This window comes from Chelonia mydas, chromosome 6, assembly GCF_015237465.2.
Source record: "Chelonia mydas isolate rCheMyd1 chromosome 6, rCheMyd1.pri.v2, whole genome shotgun sequence".
NCBI classification, from domain to species: Eukaryota; Metazoa; Chordata; order Testudines; family Cheloniidae; genus Chelonia; species Chelonia mydas.
In genome coordinates this window covers 25844364-25863574 of record NC_051246.2, presented here as the reverse complement: position 1 = coordinate 25863574, position 19211 = coordinate 25844364, and the positions used below count along the sequence as shown (strand labels likewise).

The following is a 19211-nucleotide window of genomic DNA, read 5'->3' as shown; positions in this document are numbered from 1 at the left end:
GTGATCATGGGAGACTTTAACTTCCCAGATATAGACTGGAGGACAAGTGCTAGTAATAATAATAGGGCTCAGATTTTCCTAGATAGCTGATTGATTCCTTCATCAAGTAGTTGCTGAACCGACTAGAGGGGATGCCATTTTAGATTTGGTTTTGGTGAGTAGTAAGGACCTCATAGAAGAAATGGTTGTAGGGGACAATCTTGAGGGGGCCATTTAGGGATCTGGGGCAAAAATTGGGGATTGGTCCTGGTTTGAGCAGGGGGTTGGACTAGATGACCTTCTGAGGTCCCTTCCAACTCTGATATTCTATGATTCAAACAGGATATTAAATGAATCCTCTGAAGTAGAGGGCTCTAGCATCGTGGACAGAGGGGTCTAACAGTGAGCAACCCTAGAAACAGGCATGTTCTAACAGAAAACTAAAAATCAACTGTCTAACACTAAAAGAAAACTAAGAAAGGAGTTAAACTTGGGCTGTCTTCAGTGTCTACTGATGGAACAGGGTAGGAAAGGTAGCAAATGTGCAATAAGGAACAATTCTGTGCTTGAAGAGAAGTGGATTCTGTGACCCAATCTGACTGACTATAAAAATGGAGGAGATATGTAATAGTGGGATTCTGTATATATGCAATCATTAGTATATTTGGCAAATTATGGTGGATCAAGACCAAATTTTTCTAAGTTTTGAATGTGCACCTCTGCTGGCAATAGCTCATCAGTTACTTATACATAGAGGTATAATTTCTATATGTCCAAATACTTTAAGACTAAATTTAAAGTAGCTAGCAGAGTGTGATGTTGAGATTTGCTCTAGTGATTTGATACTAATCTACTGTGTTAATTATCCATTAATGAGGTTTCCTTATAACAGTTTAGGAGAATTGTTTGGCCTTTCATATGTTTCTAAAGTAAGTTCTGCTTCATTAATGACCAATTACATATTTCCACACAGCCTACCTTGTATGCAGCATGTGAACATATTCTTTGCTCTACATGTACAAACTAATAAGACTGGGAGGGTGGACAGGGGAATACAATACATGTTTACAGAGACTGGTTACCAGTTAATGTATTAACCTCTATGGTATTAGTATAACAGTGTGACAGCTGAAGCTTTCTAACTTACACTGAACTGTTCCCAATTCACTTTAGGAAGAAAATTTTGATGGATATGTAGTTGAAGTGTGGAGTCAGCTGGGAAATCAAAAGCAAGCGTAAGTATGAGCCTTTAGGATGCAGTGATTGAAAAAGTGGCTTCTTCAGTAAAAAAAAAACAACAACTTATCTTTTTAAAAAATTGTATAAAAGCTGTTGTAATTAATTCATATTGATTTTAGTTTTATATTTGCACTGTTGGTGTTGTTTTATTTGTACACAAGTCCTGACCCACTTGTTGCTCTTCTAACTGAATGCCAGTAACCTTCAAGGATCCTCTTTGCCTTATAATTTCCATGCAGGAGTGTCTACACAGCAATTAGGAGGCATGGTTGCAGCACGTGTAGACACACCTGTGCTAGCTTTGATTAAGCTAGCTTGCTCAAAATAGCAGTATAGCTGTAATGGCACAGGCTGCAGCATGGGCTAGCAGCCTGTGTTTGTACCCAGTGTCTTGGGTCGCCTCCTGATTGCAGTGAGAATATACCCATTCTTTGTAAAGTCAGTTAAGGTTGCTCAATTGTTTCCTCAGAATGGAAACCTTGAAAAGCAAAGAAACTGCAAGTTAAATCAGTTCCACCCAACACCGCTATTCTTCAGGCCGTAACCCATTGTTATGAGACTTCCATACCACAATAACCACGTTTCAAACTTTATTCAGTTCAACAGTAAATCCCAGTGCACAAAAAATGGATAAACACTGCACCGTACAACACTGACTCGAACATGTACATGTTTTGTCTAACATATTAACAGATGTAAGTTAGTGGGAAAAACTTGGAAGTATGGAGCTGGGAGGAGTTGCAAGTGCTTTGGAGGGTAGGATTATAATTCAAAATGATCTGGATAAGCTGGAGAAATGGTCTGAAGTAAATAAGATGAAATTCAATAAGGACAAAGTGTAAAGTACTCCACTTAGGAAGGAACACACACATACAAAATGGGAAATGACTGCCTAGGAAGGAGTACTGCAGAAAGGGATCTGGGAGTCATAGTGGATCACAAGCTAAATATGAGTCAACAGTGTAACGCTGTTTCAAAAAAAGCAAACATCATTCTGGGATGTATTAGCAGGAGTATTGTAAGCAAGACATGAGAAGTAATTCTTCCGTTCTACTCTTCCCTGATTAGTCCTGAGCTGGAGTAGTGTGTCTAGTTGTGGGTGCCACATTTCAGGAAAGATGTGGACAAATTGGAGAAAGTCCAGAGAAGAGCAACAAAAATGATTAAAGGTCTAGAAAACATGATCTATGAGTAAGGCTACGTTTTAGTCACAGGTATTTTTAGTAAAAGTCACGGACAGGTCACGGGCAAAACAAAAATTCATGGCCCGTGACTTTTACTAAAAATACTCATGACTAAAACTTGGGTGGTGGGCCACAGGTGCTCTGCGGGGAAGGGAGGTCCGGGAACATCGCAGGTGCTGTGGGAGGTGGCTGGGGGACCCCGCTGTTGCTGGTGGCAGGGGGTGGCGGGGTTGGCACCTTGGTGGGGCTGGCGGGGCTCGCTGCCCACCTCCACATCCCTGCAACTCCTAGGCAGCAGAGGAGTCGGGGCTTGGTGCACTGCTCCTGCCACAAGTACCAGCTGCTGCAACTTCCATTGGCCGGGAACCTCAGCCTGCCTAGGAGCTGCAGGGCTGTGGGAGCTGGGAAGCCCCCACCCCGAGGTAAGCACCTCTCCCCGCCCCTAGCCCTGAGCCCCGTCCCACATACCCAAACTGCCTGGCTCGGGCAGCCCCTGAGCCAGCACCAGTGGCTGTAGAAGTCACAGACATTACGGAAAGTCATGGAATCCGTGACCTCCGTGACAGACTCGCAGCCTTATCTATGAGGGAAGATTGAAAAAACTGCGTTAGTCTGTAAAAGAGAAGACTGAGAGGGGACGTGATAACAGTTTTCAAGTACATAAAAAATTGTTACAGGGAGGAGGGAGAAAAATTGTTCTTCTTAACCTCTGAGGATAGGACAAGAAGCAATGGGCTTAAACTGCAGCAAGGGAGGTTTAGGTTGGACATTAGGAAAAAACTTCCTGTCAGGGTGGTTAAGCACTGGAATAAATTGCCTAGGGAGGTTGTGGAATCTCCATCATTGGAGATTTTTAAGAGCAGGTTAGACAAACACCTGTCAGGTATGGTCTAAATAATACTTAGTCCTGCCATGAGTGCAGGGGACTGGACTAGATGACCTCTAGAGGTCCCTTCCAGTCCTATGATTTGTAAGAAGAGCCCCCCAAAAATCTGAGGTGGGCAAAGATTTCAAAAAGAACTTCTAAAAGCTTCCTGTGCTAAGTTACAAACTCTTTATTACAAAATTTCTTAAACTCAGTTTTCCTTCCAACGTTTTTTGTGTCTAATTTGGAGACTGACTTTGCTGAAACAGGATTTTAGTCTTTTAAATCACAACACAGCCTTCACTTTGGAGTTACTACTGAGAGGCTCACAGTGTGAGCAGACTAAAACTCTTAGTCATTGAATTAGTTCGTCTAGGTTAGAAGACGGTTGAGGTTATCCAGCATGTTCAGAATTCCTGACCTAGTGTCAACTGCTTTTCTTAATTGAGACAGAAGAGGGCTTTAATCTCGTTTCCGACAGACTGTGGAGCTCTGCATTACCTTGGCTACTACAGCAAATTCAAAAGGATGTCCCAAGGCAAATGGGAGTACTCTGTATTTTAAAAAGTGGATGCATAGGTTCCTCAAAGAGAAGTAGTAGTTAACCTTTTGGGATGCATTTGGATTTTCTTGCTTTGAGTGACCAAATGCTGCACCTTACTTGGCAAACCTTTTATTGAAGTTGGTGAGAGCCTTGATAAAAGACTGCAAGATCTATCCCCAGGAGAATAGAGCTCCACTGTCCTAAATAGGATGCAGAGTGTTGCAGCTAAGTTTTAAACTTTGTGTTCTCTGATCTGCATTACCTTAGTAAACATACACTGTTTAATCTAATCTGGATTGAATTGGACTGTTCTGGGTGGTGGTGGTGGGAAATAATGACTTGAAACATGCACTAATTACTTTCTAGATTTTAAGGTGGCAACAAAGGAGAATTTAACTATTGGGTGGGCTACCTGACGGGGAAGGGGTGATTCAGAGAACCAGCCCCACAGGTATTGTGTTAATTTAAAATGGGGTGGGTTTCCCAACATCTGGGGGACAAAGTGGATAGTCTTACTCTTGACAGTAACACATTAGTAACTTAGTACAGCTGGTGTTTCGTGTATCAGTTAATTTCTTATGGTTGTGTAAACAGTAAGATTGACTTTATATTATTTCATTGAGTAGCTTTAACACCAACTACAGACCAGTTTAAATATATTAACGTGAACTCAAAGGGCTAAATTGCCAACAGCACACGATTAAACATTACAGAGGATGTTGTTTGCTAAACTATAGGGGGAGAGTATACTTTATTTGTATGCTTTCAAAATGAGGCTTGCTTTCTCTACATTTCTGTAAGATTTTTGGGTAATTTATGGAGTTTAATTCTTAGAGTAGGTGTGATTTGCCTTCATTGTACTCCAGCATTCTCCACGTTGATACAGTAAGTACTATTCCGTTACTTCAAGAGGAGTGGAAGCTCCTCATAGTAAAAACAGAAGCTATTTGTCTGCCTTGTTATGAGGTTTTTTTTATTTATGAAGTTGACCGTTAAAACACCTTTACATATCTTTAATGCTTACCCATTTTTGCTAGCCATGCTGATCAAGAGGCTTAAAATAGATCTCACTGACCTTGGCAAAGCTATAAGAGGGAGCAGATCTAATGGATTGCAGTTCTCCTTCTCTGTGGAAATGGTCCAAAATACATCTCTGATAAAAAGTTTCTAATTGTACACAAATTAGTGGGTTTGTGTTTTACAGTTCTGGTGTTGGAGTTTCCAGGCAAGTGAGCTTGGCTCCCCTTTGTCAGACTTCCACTCAAAACCCCTACTTGTAGCCTTCATTATGCATTTCCCCACTGCATTTACTGGGGCCACTTAATCTGTTTTTTCATTAACCTTGCTTGTGTATAGTAGCCATAAGAATTTAGCTGTTACTCTGGCCATGAGGTGACACACCCTTCTCCACCTTAAGATCACAGGCATAATTGAGAGGCACTAAGTTGTAGGGCCAATATCTTCATTTTACCCCTGGAATTCAAGTCACGGTATTTAATGCCACCATCGATCAGGAGTAATAGATCTAAGGTCACTCTGCCCAGGTATTGTGTACGACAGTAGACTTTCGTTCCACCTTTCTTGGGGCTGGTGGACTTTCAGCAGTTTGCAGCTATATCAGTGATTTTGGCCCTAACCTTCTAACTTGCAGAATTAAGCTGACACAGTGCTCAGACAAGCCTGCTCTTGGATTGGTTTTTGCTCAGAGTGTCTTGCTTTAGTGTCCATTAATGTTATGTCAAGCATCGGGGTAAAATTATGTTCATTTGTCATGAGTATGCATGAGTTGTCTGCTGCTGCTCACCAGAAAAGTACAGGATTAGAGATGTTCCTGTCCTTGTTGGTTAGTCCACATGGTGGCAGTATTGTAACATAATTCCTACTGTACACCAGCTGACTTTCAAGGGATTGCATTTCAGAAGTGAAAGAACATCAGAAGGTAGGGAGAACTGAAGTTGGATGTTGGCACAAGAATGAATCCCTGTCCTATAGAGATGTAGGTCCTTGACAGAACAGTAATTATGTATGCTTTATATATAGGATCTATATTAATCCTGTTAAGTAATTAGTACAGATTTCCCAGCAATTCATTGCTTTCCCTGAGGGTAGGGTCGGCTGCTTTTTGGAATCTGACCTTGAAGAATCTGTACCATCATAGTGGTGCTCCTAGGAACAGCTAGCTTCTGCCATCAGATTACTTCCTAAACCAGGGATTCTCAATTCGGGGGTCGGGACCCCTCAGGGGGTCACGAGGCTATTACATGGGGGGTTACGAGCTGTCAGCCTCCACCCCAAACCCCGCTTTGCCTCCAGCATTTGTAATGGTGTTAAATGTATAAAAATGTGCTTTTAATTTAAAAGGGGGGGTTGCACTCAGAGGCTTGCTATGTGAAAGGGGTCACCAGTAAAAAAGCTTGAGAACCAATGTCCTAAGCTGTCAGATGGCAAGACAACAAGGAGATCTGGCTTCCTTATGGGATTTGTACTTTTACACCCTAGTCTGAATCTGCTTATGTTGTAAAAGTAAATTAGCCTGCTGACTTTAAGCACCACTCCCTGTTGGCTATATCAGCCAACATCTGACCAGCAGGAATTGTGCAGGTGTGTCCAAACAAATTACCCGACAACAGGATCTGCTGAAGTTATGTAAAATTCTGCTCTTTGAAAAGGGATCAGGGTTGCGGAGCTGTAACAAAGAACACAACAGTTCTAAACCTAAATACACGAACGCTTGAATACTAATGTGATAAATGACAAAATTGGCTTTTCTGATTGATCCTTCCAGTGAACTTGTGGTATGTCAGCTGTAAGGAGGAAGTTGATTGGCTATGGAAATGTCTTAAATTTCCTAATATTCTATCATAGGATTATGGAGAAAAGCTCATAGACCATTCAGTACTGCTCCCAATGCTGGATTATTCCATACATTACACTTTGTAGTATTTTGGTCAATTCCAAATTAAAATCCCTTAAGTGATACAGCTTGTTGGTTGTTTGGGTATGCTATTCTACAGCCTAATAGACTTTGCTGTCAGAAATTTTCTTTTTCTCAATTCCATCCTTCCATCCCATTACTCCTAGTTATACTCCCCATGGCACAACAAACTCTGTTTCTTCTGCTTCTACCATTCAAATATTTGTAGGCTTCCCAGCTCTCCTATTCAACCGCCTAGTATTCATTTAGCATTTGTAATAGTTCTTTCAGAATAGATCATAAAAATATGGTGGGAAATGCAACCAGTAAGAGTTGTATACATAACTAGTTACCCTATTTAGCAAAGTTTCTTATAGCTTTTTTGTTGTAGCTTTTTTTTGCTTGTAGCTTTTTGCAGTACAGTAACTCCTCACTTAACGTTGTAGTTATGTTCCTGAAAAATGTTACTTTAAACGAAATGATGTTCAGCGACTCCAATTTCCCCATAAGAATTAATGTAAATAGGGACACACACAGTATACATTTTAAACAGTTTAATACAGTACACAGTAATGATGATTGTTGAGCTTGGTTGAGGTGGTGGAGTCAAAGGGTGGAAGAAGGTGGGATATTTCCCAGGGAATGCCTTACTGCTAAATGATGAACTAGCATTAGGCTGAGCCCTCAAGGGTTTGTATAGAATCATAGAATCTCAGGGTTGGAAGGGACCTCAGTAGATCATCTAGTCCAACCCCCTGCTCAAAGCAGGACCAATCCCCAATTTTTGCCCCAGATCCCTAAATGGCCCCCTCAAGGATTGAACTCACAACCCTGGGTTTAGCAGGCCAATGCTCAAACCACTGAGCTAGGGTTAACACCTCTACAAGGCAGCAGGAATGGAGGGAGGGGAGACAGCATGGCAGAGAGAGACAGAGACACACAGCGTGTGTGTGTCTCTGAGAGAGAGAGAGAGAGACACACACACACACACATGCATTGCCTCTTTAAGTACGCTGACCCCACTCTAAGTACATTGCCTTTTTAAGTAGATCAACAAGTTGAGACAGCAGCTGCTGCCAGCAAGCTCCCTCTATCCTGAGCCCTGTCCTGTCGTCCCCCCTGCTCTGTGGAGATGACCTGATCATAGAATCATAGAATATCAGGGTTGGAAGGGACCTCAGGAGGTCATCCAGTCCAACCCCCTGCTCAAAGCAGGACCAATCCCCAATTAAATCATCCCAGCCAGGGCTTTGTCAAGCCTGACCTTAAAAACTTCTAAGGAAGGAGATTCTACCAACTCCCTAGGTAACGCATTCCAGTGTTTCACCACCCTCCTGGTGAAAAAGTTTTTCCTAATATCCAACCTAAACCTCCCCCACTGCAACTTGAGACCATTACTCCTTGTCCTGTCATCTTCTACCACTGAGAATAGTCTAGAACCATCCTCTCTGGAACCACCTCTCAGGTAGTTGAAAGCAGCTATCAAATCCCCCCTCATTCTTCTCTTCTGCAGACTAAACAATCCCAGTTCCCTCAGCCTCTCCTCATAAGTCATGTGTTCCAGACCCCTAATCATTTTTGTTGCCCTTCGCTGAACTCTCTCCAATTTTTCCACATCCTTCTTGTAGTGTGGGGCCCAAAACTGGACACAGTACTCCAGATGAGGCCTCACCAATGTCGAATAGAGGGGAACGATCACGTCCCTCGATCTGCTGGCAATGCCCCTACTTATACATCCCAAAATGCCATTGGCCTTCTTGGCAACAAGGGCACACTGTTGACTCATATCCATCTTCTCGTCCACTGTAACCCCTAGGTCCTTTTCCGCAGAACTGCTGCCTAGCCATTCGGCCCCTAGTCTGTAGCGGTGCATTGGATTCTTCCGTCCTAAGTGCAGGACCCTGCACTTATCCTTATTGAACCTCATCAGATTTGTTTTGGCCCAATCCTCCAATTTGTCTAGGTCCCTCTGTATCCTATCCCTACCCTCCAGCGTATCTACCACTCCTTCTAGTTTAGTATCATCCACAAATTTGCTGAGAGTGCAATCCACACCATCCTCCAGATCATTTATGAAGATATTGAACAAAACCGGCCCCAGGACCGACCCTTGGGGCACTCCACTTGATACCGGCTGCCATCTAGACAAGGAGCCATTGATCACTACCCATTGAGCCCGACAAACTAGCCAACTTTCTACCCACCTTATAGTGCATTCATCCAGCCCATACTTCTTTAACTTGCTGACAAGAATACTGTGGGAGACCGTGTGAAAAGCTTTGCTAAAGTCAAGAAACAATACATCCACTGCTTTCCCTTCATCCACAGAACCAGTAATCTCATCATAGAAGGCGATTAGATTAGTCAGGCATGACCTTCCCTTGGTGAATCCATGCTGACTGTTCCTGATCACTTTCCTCTCGTGTAAGTGCTTCAGGATTGATTCCTTGAGGACCTGCTCCATGATTTTTCCAGGGACTGAGGTGAGGCTGACTGGCCTGTAGTTCCCAGGATCCTCCTCCTTCCCTTTTTTAAAGATGGGCACTACATTAGCCTTTTTCCAGTCGTCCGGGACTTCCCCTGATCGCCATGAGTTTTCAAAGATAATGGACAATGGCTCTGCAATCACAGCCGCCAACTCCTTTAGCACTCTCGGCTGCAACGCATCTGGCCCCATGGACTTGTGCACGTCCAGCTTTTCTAAATAGTCCCTAACCACTTCTTTCTCCACAGAGGGCTGGCCACCTACTCCCCATGCTGTGTTGCCCAGCGCAGCAGTCTGGGAGCTGACCTTGTTCGTGAAGACAGAGGCAAAAAAAGCATTGAGTACATTAGCTTTTTCCACATCCTCTGTCACTAGGTTGCCTCCCTCATTCAGTAAGGGGCCCACACTTTCCTTGTCATTCTTCTTGTTGCCAACATACCTGAAGAAACCCTTCTTGTTGCTCTCAACATCTCTTGCTAGCTGCAGCTCCAGGTGCGATTTGGCCCTCCTGATTTCATTCCTACATGCCCGAGCAACATTTTTATACTCTTCCCTGGTCATTTGTCCAACCTTCCACTTCTTGTAAGCTTCTTTTTTATGTTTAAGATCCGCAAGGATTTCACTGTTAAGCCAAGCTGGTTGCCTGCCATATTTACCATTCTTTCGACACATCGGGATGGTTTGTCCCTGTAACCTCAATAGCGATGGGGTAAAGGAGTGGGGGGCAGGAACAGGGTGAGAGGGACACCCTGACATTAGCCCCGTGCCCCTGCAGAGCAAGCAGGAGGCTCTGGGGAGCAGCTCCAAGGCAGAGGGCAGGAGCAGCACATGGCAGTGGGGGGAGGGACTGCTGTACTGCCTGGCAATTGATAGCCTGCTGGGTGCCTGCCACACAGCGAGCTGATAGGGGGGTTGCCGGTCTACCCTGGTTCCAAGCCCCTACCAGCTAGCTCCAACAGGTTGCTCTTTCTGCAAGCAGTGGACAAAGCAGGCGGCTGCCAAACAATGTTATAAGGGAGCATTGCGCAACTTTAAATGAGCATGTTCCCTAATTGATCAGCAACAAAACAATGTTAACCGGAACGACTTGATACTGTATGTATTTTAACTCCAATCTTAAAGCTCATTAAAGTTCTAATAGCTCTCATGACTTGTACACTGGTACCTTACTAAAATTACTTAGTATGACAAAGTCAGGCTGGATGGCTGCAAGAGGGTGGTGGAATTGGGTATGTTAGTCTTAGGATGATAAAGGCTCTTTTCCCTACAAACTGAGAAGGGGATACCTCAGGTCAATTAGGGACACCTGAGTCCAGTTAGGTGCCTGAGGGCTGTCTGAGACCTTTTAAAACCCCTCCTCTGGTGAGAGAGGGAGGAGAGGAGACAAACTGCGGCTGGGCTAGTGGAGTTAGAGTAACTCAGTCTCATCCCAGCTGATTGGCACAATTAGAACAAGCAGATGGACAGAGAAAAGGGAAAAGGAAACAGAAGAAATAAGGGTCAGGAGCAATTAGTTGGAATTCCATTTATGGGGGCAGATTCAGCTTCGCTCTCTACCCCTTTCTCCTCCTCCTCCACTTGCCTGTCCCCCTAGACCACAGCTCTCAGAGTCCTGGACCCTCTTGAGGCTCTTTAGAACACAAGAGCGGAAGCAGGGAGATAGGCTTCGCTAGGGTGAGAGGCTGCTCTCCTCCCCATAGGGTAAAAAACCAAAAATGAGTGCGTGTTTAGGGGAAAGACTGATACTGTGGGGCCAACAACAGGACATCCCCCCTCAGCAAGGGGGCAGGGAAAGGTATCCCCTCTTGTTTTGTGTTTTGTAAACTGATTTATTTTTGTATGGTGGAGGAGCACTCCTTGGGCCTGCCCCGAGTCCTACCTTGAAAATACTGATAAGCAAACACGGGGGAAAAACAAACACTGCCCAGAGTGGGGCTGGTTTACCTCAGGTCCCTCCACTGCCAAAAGGGAGAGTGCTAAGTCTGGCGAGATAGAGGCGGTGCCTTGCCACATTAGACACTCCAGTGCAAGATATACAGTAAATCTAGCCATAGTTCACTAGGGGTAAGGAACCTAGCAAGCAAAGGATTTAGCATGCAAAACTACTCATAATTAGGACAATTTCAACACAAAATTGGCCCACATTTCAGCCAAGCTGGATTAGTTGGTACAAACCATGTCTTCCAGTAAGGTTTTAGTTGAGCAAATATCCCAGAGAGATGCATTTTCTTGATAAGTAATCCTGAATTTTTCTGGGACTAGTACAACTGTTTTTGAGACACAAACTTTTTATTTGTCTATGTGGTGGCACTCTAAGGATAAAATGTATAATAGCCTTGAGTAAGTGTCCCTATGGCCTTAGCTGCTTTCAGGATTTGCCACTAACTATGCATATCAGAGAGGATAGTAATGATAGTGCTGCATCTCTTGTCTTCCTGTTTTTTTGTGTAGGGATCCTAGAACTCTTAAGTGATCCAGTGTATGTGGCGTGTCTAGTTCCAGGAATTTAGGGATATGTTTCTCTGTAGCTAGAATTCCAAGGTTAAGGATATTTGACAACTGACTTAATTCAAGTTCTTCAGTTTTCTCTCCAGCAAATAATTGCTACCTAAAACAGCAGCATGGTCCAGTAGGTAGAACTCTGAAGTAAGCGTCTGAAACATTCAGCTCAGCCACTGATCTTGTGACCATTGGCAAGTTCTTTCATCTCTTTGTGCCTCTGTTTTCCCTTTGATTGTATCAGTATAGATAGTAAGACGGTCCCTATCCAAAGAGCTTATGTTTGTGTGTGTGTGTGTGTGTGTTCATATGCCTAAAACAATGGGGCTTCTCGGCACTACCATAATACAAATAAATAATTTTGCAAGCTGAAATGCTTGATGTTTCCTTTGCTTAGAATCAATGTCTGCATGGCTTATTGTCATGGTTACGGGGTGAACTGGGTTTTGGACCCCTTTAGTTCCTCTCAAGTGTACCCCATAGGTGACCAGCCTGCTTTCTCCACCTCACTCTGGGTCCAAACAGGCACTCCCACCCCCTTTTCCCAGCTGTGTTAATGGGATCGACCCAACTGCTTTTGTTCTGTGTGTGTGAGCCCTGTTGCTCCAAGGACCTATGATTAGCGATAGTGGTTAAAGTGCCAAAAAAACAGCATCTTCAAAAAACAAAACAAATATTTATTTATTTATTTTATTCATTCATTCATCCAAAGGTACAAAGCATGCAGAGAAAAGAATAAAAATGATAAAGGTCTCTAATTGCATATTTCCCCTTATGTACACCTTAATCTGTCCTTACAAGCATTTACAAGTTCCTCTGAGCCCAGCTGAGCCCCATCTCTGGCTAGGAGAAACAGGCAGTCCTCCTTGCAGCATGGTGTGTGTGTCCTTGCCAGACTATCAGCTTTCCCTGAGAGTCCCTGGCAGCCTTTCTTAGCTTACCTGAACCCCATCCCTTTTCTAGGCCTGAGGACCTGTAATGGCTTAGTGTTCCCTTTGATCTCTCTTTTCTCAGCCTTGGCAAAAGGGCTATGTCACCAGCATTGAGACTGAGGAGTTGCCTTTTCATGGCTGTAAATCTAGCTATTGTGTCTCTGTGTGTTGGGATGCATCTTAGCTAGGCCATTGTATTGCCTTTCCTTCTTGGCTCCCCTAAGACTCCTTTTTTACTGTAACTCCATTGCAAATAACTCACCATAAACACAGATGTATGCACCATACTAATAAAAAAAAGACATATCCCAGTTCATCACGCCTGACTCATTTCCCTAAACTCTTGAATCTAGGGATGGCACTTTAAACTAAAGCAAACCAAACACCACCACCTTGTCATCAGTAAGAGTGCAAGAAGTGTGGAGTTCTGATGAGTCCAAAAATTACTATTTATAAAAAGCTTGGAGTCTCTTTGCTCTTCTGAAAAGCTGGTTGAGGAGAAAAAAGGTTGCTGGTGCACTAGTTTGGCCACACCAAGGCTTGAAATTCTGACTGCTCAAGTTCCCCTTAAATCATGTTTTCTGTTCATCTCTTATAAAATGGACTGAACATGGTCATCTTTAATTTATTTTGGAGAGCAAAAAGTTAATGTTGTCAATATTCCAATGTTGGCTCAAGCTGTGGCTATTTGCTCAGAGGTCCTGCCCCTGTTTAGCCTATTATAATCTTAAATCAGTTCCTTCTACTCTCAGTGACTTTTACTCTTTGCCTGTGCATCCCAAGACTAATTGGTTTTTAGTACACTTTGAACCTTTTTTTATCTGAAAAACTTGAAGCGAACTGCCTTTAAAGGGGCCACTTCTATTTTCCTATAGAAAAGAAAGCATTGTTCTAACTGAAACAGTTAAGTTAAATAAAATCAGATTAAAAAAGTAAAGTGTGAAGTAAACGTTGTACAGATCTGCATTTGTCCCTTTGGTGTGCAAACTGCCTCAATTCAAGGGTACAAGTTTTACCTGCAAGACCCAGTGTTTCCACAAATGACCATATGATCTAATGTTAACAACATTCTTTCCACAGCACACCCACCTGCTACTTACTTGTGAATTAAGGATTTTCTTTTCCTTCAGTCATCCTGTGCTCTTTATGCAAGCTAGCCTCTTGCAGCACTCACTTGGTGCCTATTTACATGCTTGTCCTGAGAACCGCTAGAAGCAATTAAAGATGAGGGAGGGAAAATCTTGCTAATCTCCTCTTCTTTTCAGACTCCTACACAGCAAGTAAACTCCTGTTTCTGTTAATGAGTGGGATATTTTTACTCTGCGTTTAGCCTTTCTGCAGAACTCAGCAGTACAATGGACAGATCTTTGGTCTAATACTAGATTCTTTTTCTTCATGTGAGGTAGGGAATGTGGAGGAAAACCTAGTTCTCTGACAAGGTAACTTTTTCCATCAAGAGTGACTCCTAATTGCAGTCTTTCTTTATATCACTCAACAATAGAAATAGTAACAATAGTGACAGGCTTGAGGAATAAAATGCTACAAGCTTCTCATCCTGTAGCATTTAGCTTGAGAAATGTAACAAGGTAAAGATTATTAAGAGGGCAGAGTGGCACTCTTTTCCCTGTCTCTACTCAGGCAGTTGCTTGCAGTGTCACTGGACAGATTCTTTCACTAATCTGATACCTAAAAATTCACTACATTTTTATTCTGTTCTTTTCCCCAAAGGTCCTGAATTAGTTTGTTGTAGAGGCCTGAATGTACCACTCGGTGTCATAGTAGACTTGGAGATTCCACCATGTGTAGTTTATTCCTCTCATTCAGGCAGGCATTTGCTGATAGATGGCATCACCAGCACACGGATGTTGCCTGGAAAAGATGCTTTTCTTATAATGTGCTGCAGGAGCTTGGCTTCCAGCAGAAGATGACCTTCAGGCATCTTATTAATTGTTGGTGGGAGTAAAGCAACAAAAACCTGTGCTGGCAGTTCCATCCTTCAGGTTAATCCTTGGAAGAATAATTATTAATCAAAGATTTGCCATAATTCACTCCAGTTTCCTGGTATTAACTAGGGAATGAAGTGGCATGAAAGGACAATTTCTTCTTTAAGTAGACAGCTTTATTCTGTCCAATTTCCCAGACAGGTCATTAATTTCAGGGAGTACAGACTTACCAACCTTATAGAAAGGCTAAAGTTAGAAACTTGCTGAGTTTCAAAGGGTCACATAAGTATAGAGGAGGACGTAACAGGCTTCTGATAACATGCCCCATGGTAGACTTCAAATATGCTGAAGTGAAAATACTGTGCATTAAGACCAACTGTGTATTCTAAGGTCAGTGTCCTTATGAACTAAAGTAATAAAGAAAAATCTCAGATGCCAAAGTGTGTGGACAGATACTTAAATTTTATAGGGGGCAAATGGAGAGTTTGAAACTGTGGATATTTAGAAAATAGACCTTCATTATGCCAGGGATAATGGAAGCCTTGGAAGAGTAGGGAAATGGTAGATAGATTCTTAAAACTCCAAATGCTTTAGAGGCATCTCTGAAGTTAAATTTAACAATGGTGAAATAGATCATAAATATTTAATAAAGTCTTTGCATAAAGACAGATTCTGTTCCCACCACACTGTACCTCATTATAACTTTTAAAATGTGAGACACCAGTTTTTCTTTCAAAATTGTCAGTGGTAATATGGGAAAATACTGTTTTAAGACACCGAAGAGCACTATTGGGACACAGTAAAGTTTTAATTTATAGCATGCTGTAAATGGACTTTTAGCTGTTGCTGTTTGGGGAAGATGGGAGAGTGCACACTTGATTTAAATAATCTATCTTGGTTGACAAATGGGAGTGTGCCTAAATGAAGTCTTTAAGCGTTCATCATTAATCCTGTCTTATTCAGTATAAATCTCTCATAGGCTAGAGAGATGGCTTGACAGGTTAGTGGGCCAGTTTGTAAACCCTGTTTTTTGCACATGAAGCTGCAACTTTTTTGCTGTTACTTTCCTCCCCGACTCGCCATAAGCCATTTTGATATGTGCAGTGAGGCTCTAACAAGCCAAGTTGCTTGGGTCCCTGAGATGATCTGACATTTTGAGGAAATCTGCAGTGGCATTATTCAGCTTTTTTATATAGATAGGCCAAATGTTTAGGGGATCAATGGTCAGGTAAAACTTTGAACGTGAAGACGCTAATAATAATTTTTAATCAAGATTTTCTAAAAGATGCTTTAGAAATTATTTTGGGGATTTGCTATGCCCTGTGCTCTACAGGAGGTCAGACTAGATGATCACAGTTGTTCCATTTTGGTCTTAGAATTAATGAATCTATGAAAAACTAACATGACTTTAAAAATCCGTTTCTTCTGCTCTGCAATGGCAAATAAAAATGCTTTAATCATAATCACCTGGTTATTGCAAATTGTCACTCCAGGACAGGGTTAAGATTGTTTGGGTGCCTTAACTACCTTTCTTAACTTAACATTTTTGGAATTGTTTTAGTGTAACCTTAACTCTGAATTTCTAGGGCTTGTAATTCTCCCTAAATAAAGTATTACAACATCTCTGAAATGTTCGCCCTTAAATTACTGCTACAAACTGGCAGGCTGTGACTCCATCTTAATGGTGGGGGGAGGGGGGAACCTTGATCGACAGTATTTTGCCAGCACTTGTAATTTAAGTTGATAACTCAGGGTTCTGGTTAGTGTTCCAGATGCTGACTACCAAATAACAGCAGTGATTTAGACCACTTTTTTCCACGTATTGGGCCAGGAGGCTGAGACATTCCCTCACAGATCCAGACCTAAGTATGTTGCTTTGTGCCTTCCACATTTGAAGACTGGATTTTACTGCAAGGCACTCTACACGGGGTTACACCCAGTGATGAGCTGCCAAAATCTTAACAACTGGTTCCCTCCTCACCCCACGAGGGGGTCATGGCCCACCCCCGCCCCCCGGGGACTCCTGCCCCATCCAACCCCCCCCGTGTTCCTTGACGCCCGCCCCCCCGGACCCCTGCCCAATCCACCCCCCTCCCCTGTCCCCTGACTGCCCCCAGAACTGGGCAGGAGGGTCTCGTGGGCTACCGTAGTGGGTGCCGACCCCACCCCTAAGAGCCAGGGGGACCTGCTGGGGGGGTGAGTTGGGGAGTCCCAGCGGTGCTTACCTGGGGCAGCTCCCAAGAAGCACCCAGCAGGTCCCTCTGGCTCCTAGGAGCCGGGGAGCGTAGCTGGGGGGGAGCAGGGGGAGCAGCTGCTCCCCTCACTGATCACATCAAAAGTGGAACCTTAGGCGCCGACTCTGTGGGTGCTCTGGGGCTGGAGCACCCACAGGGAAAATTTGGTGGGTGCAGAGCACCCACTGGCAGCTCCCCGCCCCGCGCCCGGCCCCAGCTCACCTCCGCCTCCTCCCCTGAACACGCCGTCCCACTCTGCTTTGCCACCCGCCTCTACCCCCCCGCCCCGGCTTCCCAGGAATCAGCTGTTCGCGCAGGAAGCCTGGGAGGGCTGAGGGAGGTGGAGGTGAGCTGGGGTGGGAAGCGGTTCCCCTGAGCGCCTCCCGCCCCAGGTTACCTGCTGCGGCGTGGGTGGCCCTCCTCGCACCCCCCCACACCAACTCCCCTCTGCTCTGCTTCTGCCTCCCTGGTCCTGAGCACGAAGCCACCGCCTGCTTCTCAGCCTTCCTAGGCTTCTTGCGCGAACAGCTGATTCGTGGGAAGCTGGGGGGGGGACGGGGGGGCAGGGCGGTGCATTTGGGGCGGAGCGGAGGTGAGCTGGGGCCGGGGGCAGGGCGGGGCGGGGAGCTGCCGGTGGGTGCTCTGCACCCATCAAATTTTCCCCGTGGGTGCTCCAGACCCGGAGCACCCATGGAGTCGGCACCGAAGGCGCCACTTTTGGCCTGTTGTTAAATTTAGAAGCTGTCATAAATATAAAGGGAAGGGTAAACACCTTTAAATCCCTCCTGGCCAGAAGAAAAACTCTTTCACCTGTAAAGGCTTAAGAAGCTAAGATAACCTCACTGGCACCTGACCCAAATGACCAATGAAGAGACAAGATACTTTCAAAGCTGGAGGGGGTGGAAACAAAGGGTTCTCTCGGTCTGTGTGTTATTTTTGCCGGGACCAGAGCAGGGATGCAGGTCAGAACTCCTGTAAAAAGTCAGTAAGCAGTCTAGTTAGATATGCGTTAGATTCTGTTTTGTTTAAATGGCTGATAAAATAAGTTGTGCTGAACGGAATGTATATTCCTGATTTTGTGTCTTTTTGTAACTTAAGGTTTAGCCTAGAGGGATTATCTGTTTTGAATCTGATTACCCTGTAAGGTATTTACCATCCTGATTTTACAGAGGTGATTCTTTTACTTTTTCTTTAATTAAAATTCTTCTTTTAAGAACCTGATTGCTTTTTCATTTGTTCTTAAGATCCAAGGATTTGGGTCTGTGTTCACCTATGCAAATTGGTGAGGATTTTTATCAAACCTTCCCCAGGAAAGGGGGTGTAGGGTTTGGGGGGATTTTGGAGGGAAAGACGTTTCCAAGTGGGCTCTTTCCCTGTTATATTTGTTAGACGCTTGGTGTTGGCAATAAAGTCCAGGGACAAAAGGTAAAATAGTTTGTACGTTGGGGAAGTTTTAACCTAAGCTGGTAAAAATAAGCTTAGGGGGTTTTTCATGCAGATCCCCACATCTGTACCCTAGAGTTCAGAGTGGGGAAGAAACTTTGACAGAAGCCCTTTTAGAACCGGTTCTAAAAGGGCTTCTAAATTTAACAACTGGTTCTAGTGAACCGGTGCGAACCTGGTCCAGCTCACCACTGGTTACACCTCTACATCCATTTGGAAGTGGAAATTAAAAGCACATAATTCCAGGATTTAGGTGATGGACAAGGCGCTGATTTTTCACAATGAAACAGTAAATGATCTGGGACTTGATTACCTGATGGATCAACTCTTCCGTGTACCATACTGCACCAGTTGTTAGGTGTCCCTTGAGCTGCAGCCCCTCTGAGAACTGCCGGCAAGGTGTCCTACCCTTTCGCTTTTGTATTCACTTGCATCATCCCCATCTCCCCTACTACACCAGTATATTTGGTTCAAAACTGGCCAGATTTAACCTCTCTGCTATGCTGCAAAGTCCAGTTGTCTTAACAGGTATTTGGGGGAGATGAGGCAGGTACGGGGAATTGAGATGTTTTGGTTGGTAGGAATATAAAAGGCAGGAGCTTCTGACTTTTGTGTGTGAAGATGTGGCGGTAATGTCACTCTTGGAAAGGGTGGCTACAGCTTGGGGTAGGGATTCTCTTATGCTGTATTTAAATCAATGACTTGTTTTGACAGGATAGTGGTGCTCAAAATGTGGAATACGTACACTGAAGGATGGGAAAGGCAGTTCTTACTCTTCCAGAATGAGAATGGAGATGGTAAATATGGCAAATGAAGAAAACTGACACTCATGATTACTTGCAATCTAGTAAAAAGAAAAGGAGGCCTTGTGGCACTCTGCTCAAATAAATTTGTTAGTCTCTAAGGTGCCACAAGTCCTCCTTTTCTTTTTGCGGATACAGACTAACACG

At 43.8% G+C, this 19211-nt stretch overlaps 1 protein-coding gene across 7 annotated transcripts in view; it reads left to right on the top strand.

Annotated features, from left to right (window-relative positions):
• Positions 1-19211, top strand: part of CHID1 (chitinase domain containing 1) — a 302198-nt gene that overhangs the window by 21333 nt on the left and 261654 nt on the right. For all 7 annotated transcript variants that reach the window (XM_037899598.2, XM_037899597.2, XM_043547928.1 and 4 more), the window contains exon 7: positions 1153-1214. In XM_037899598.2, the coding sequence (XP_037755526.1) occupies positions 1153-1214 (62 nt within the window). The remainder of the gene's footprint in view (positions 1-1152; positions 1215-19211) is intronic.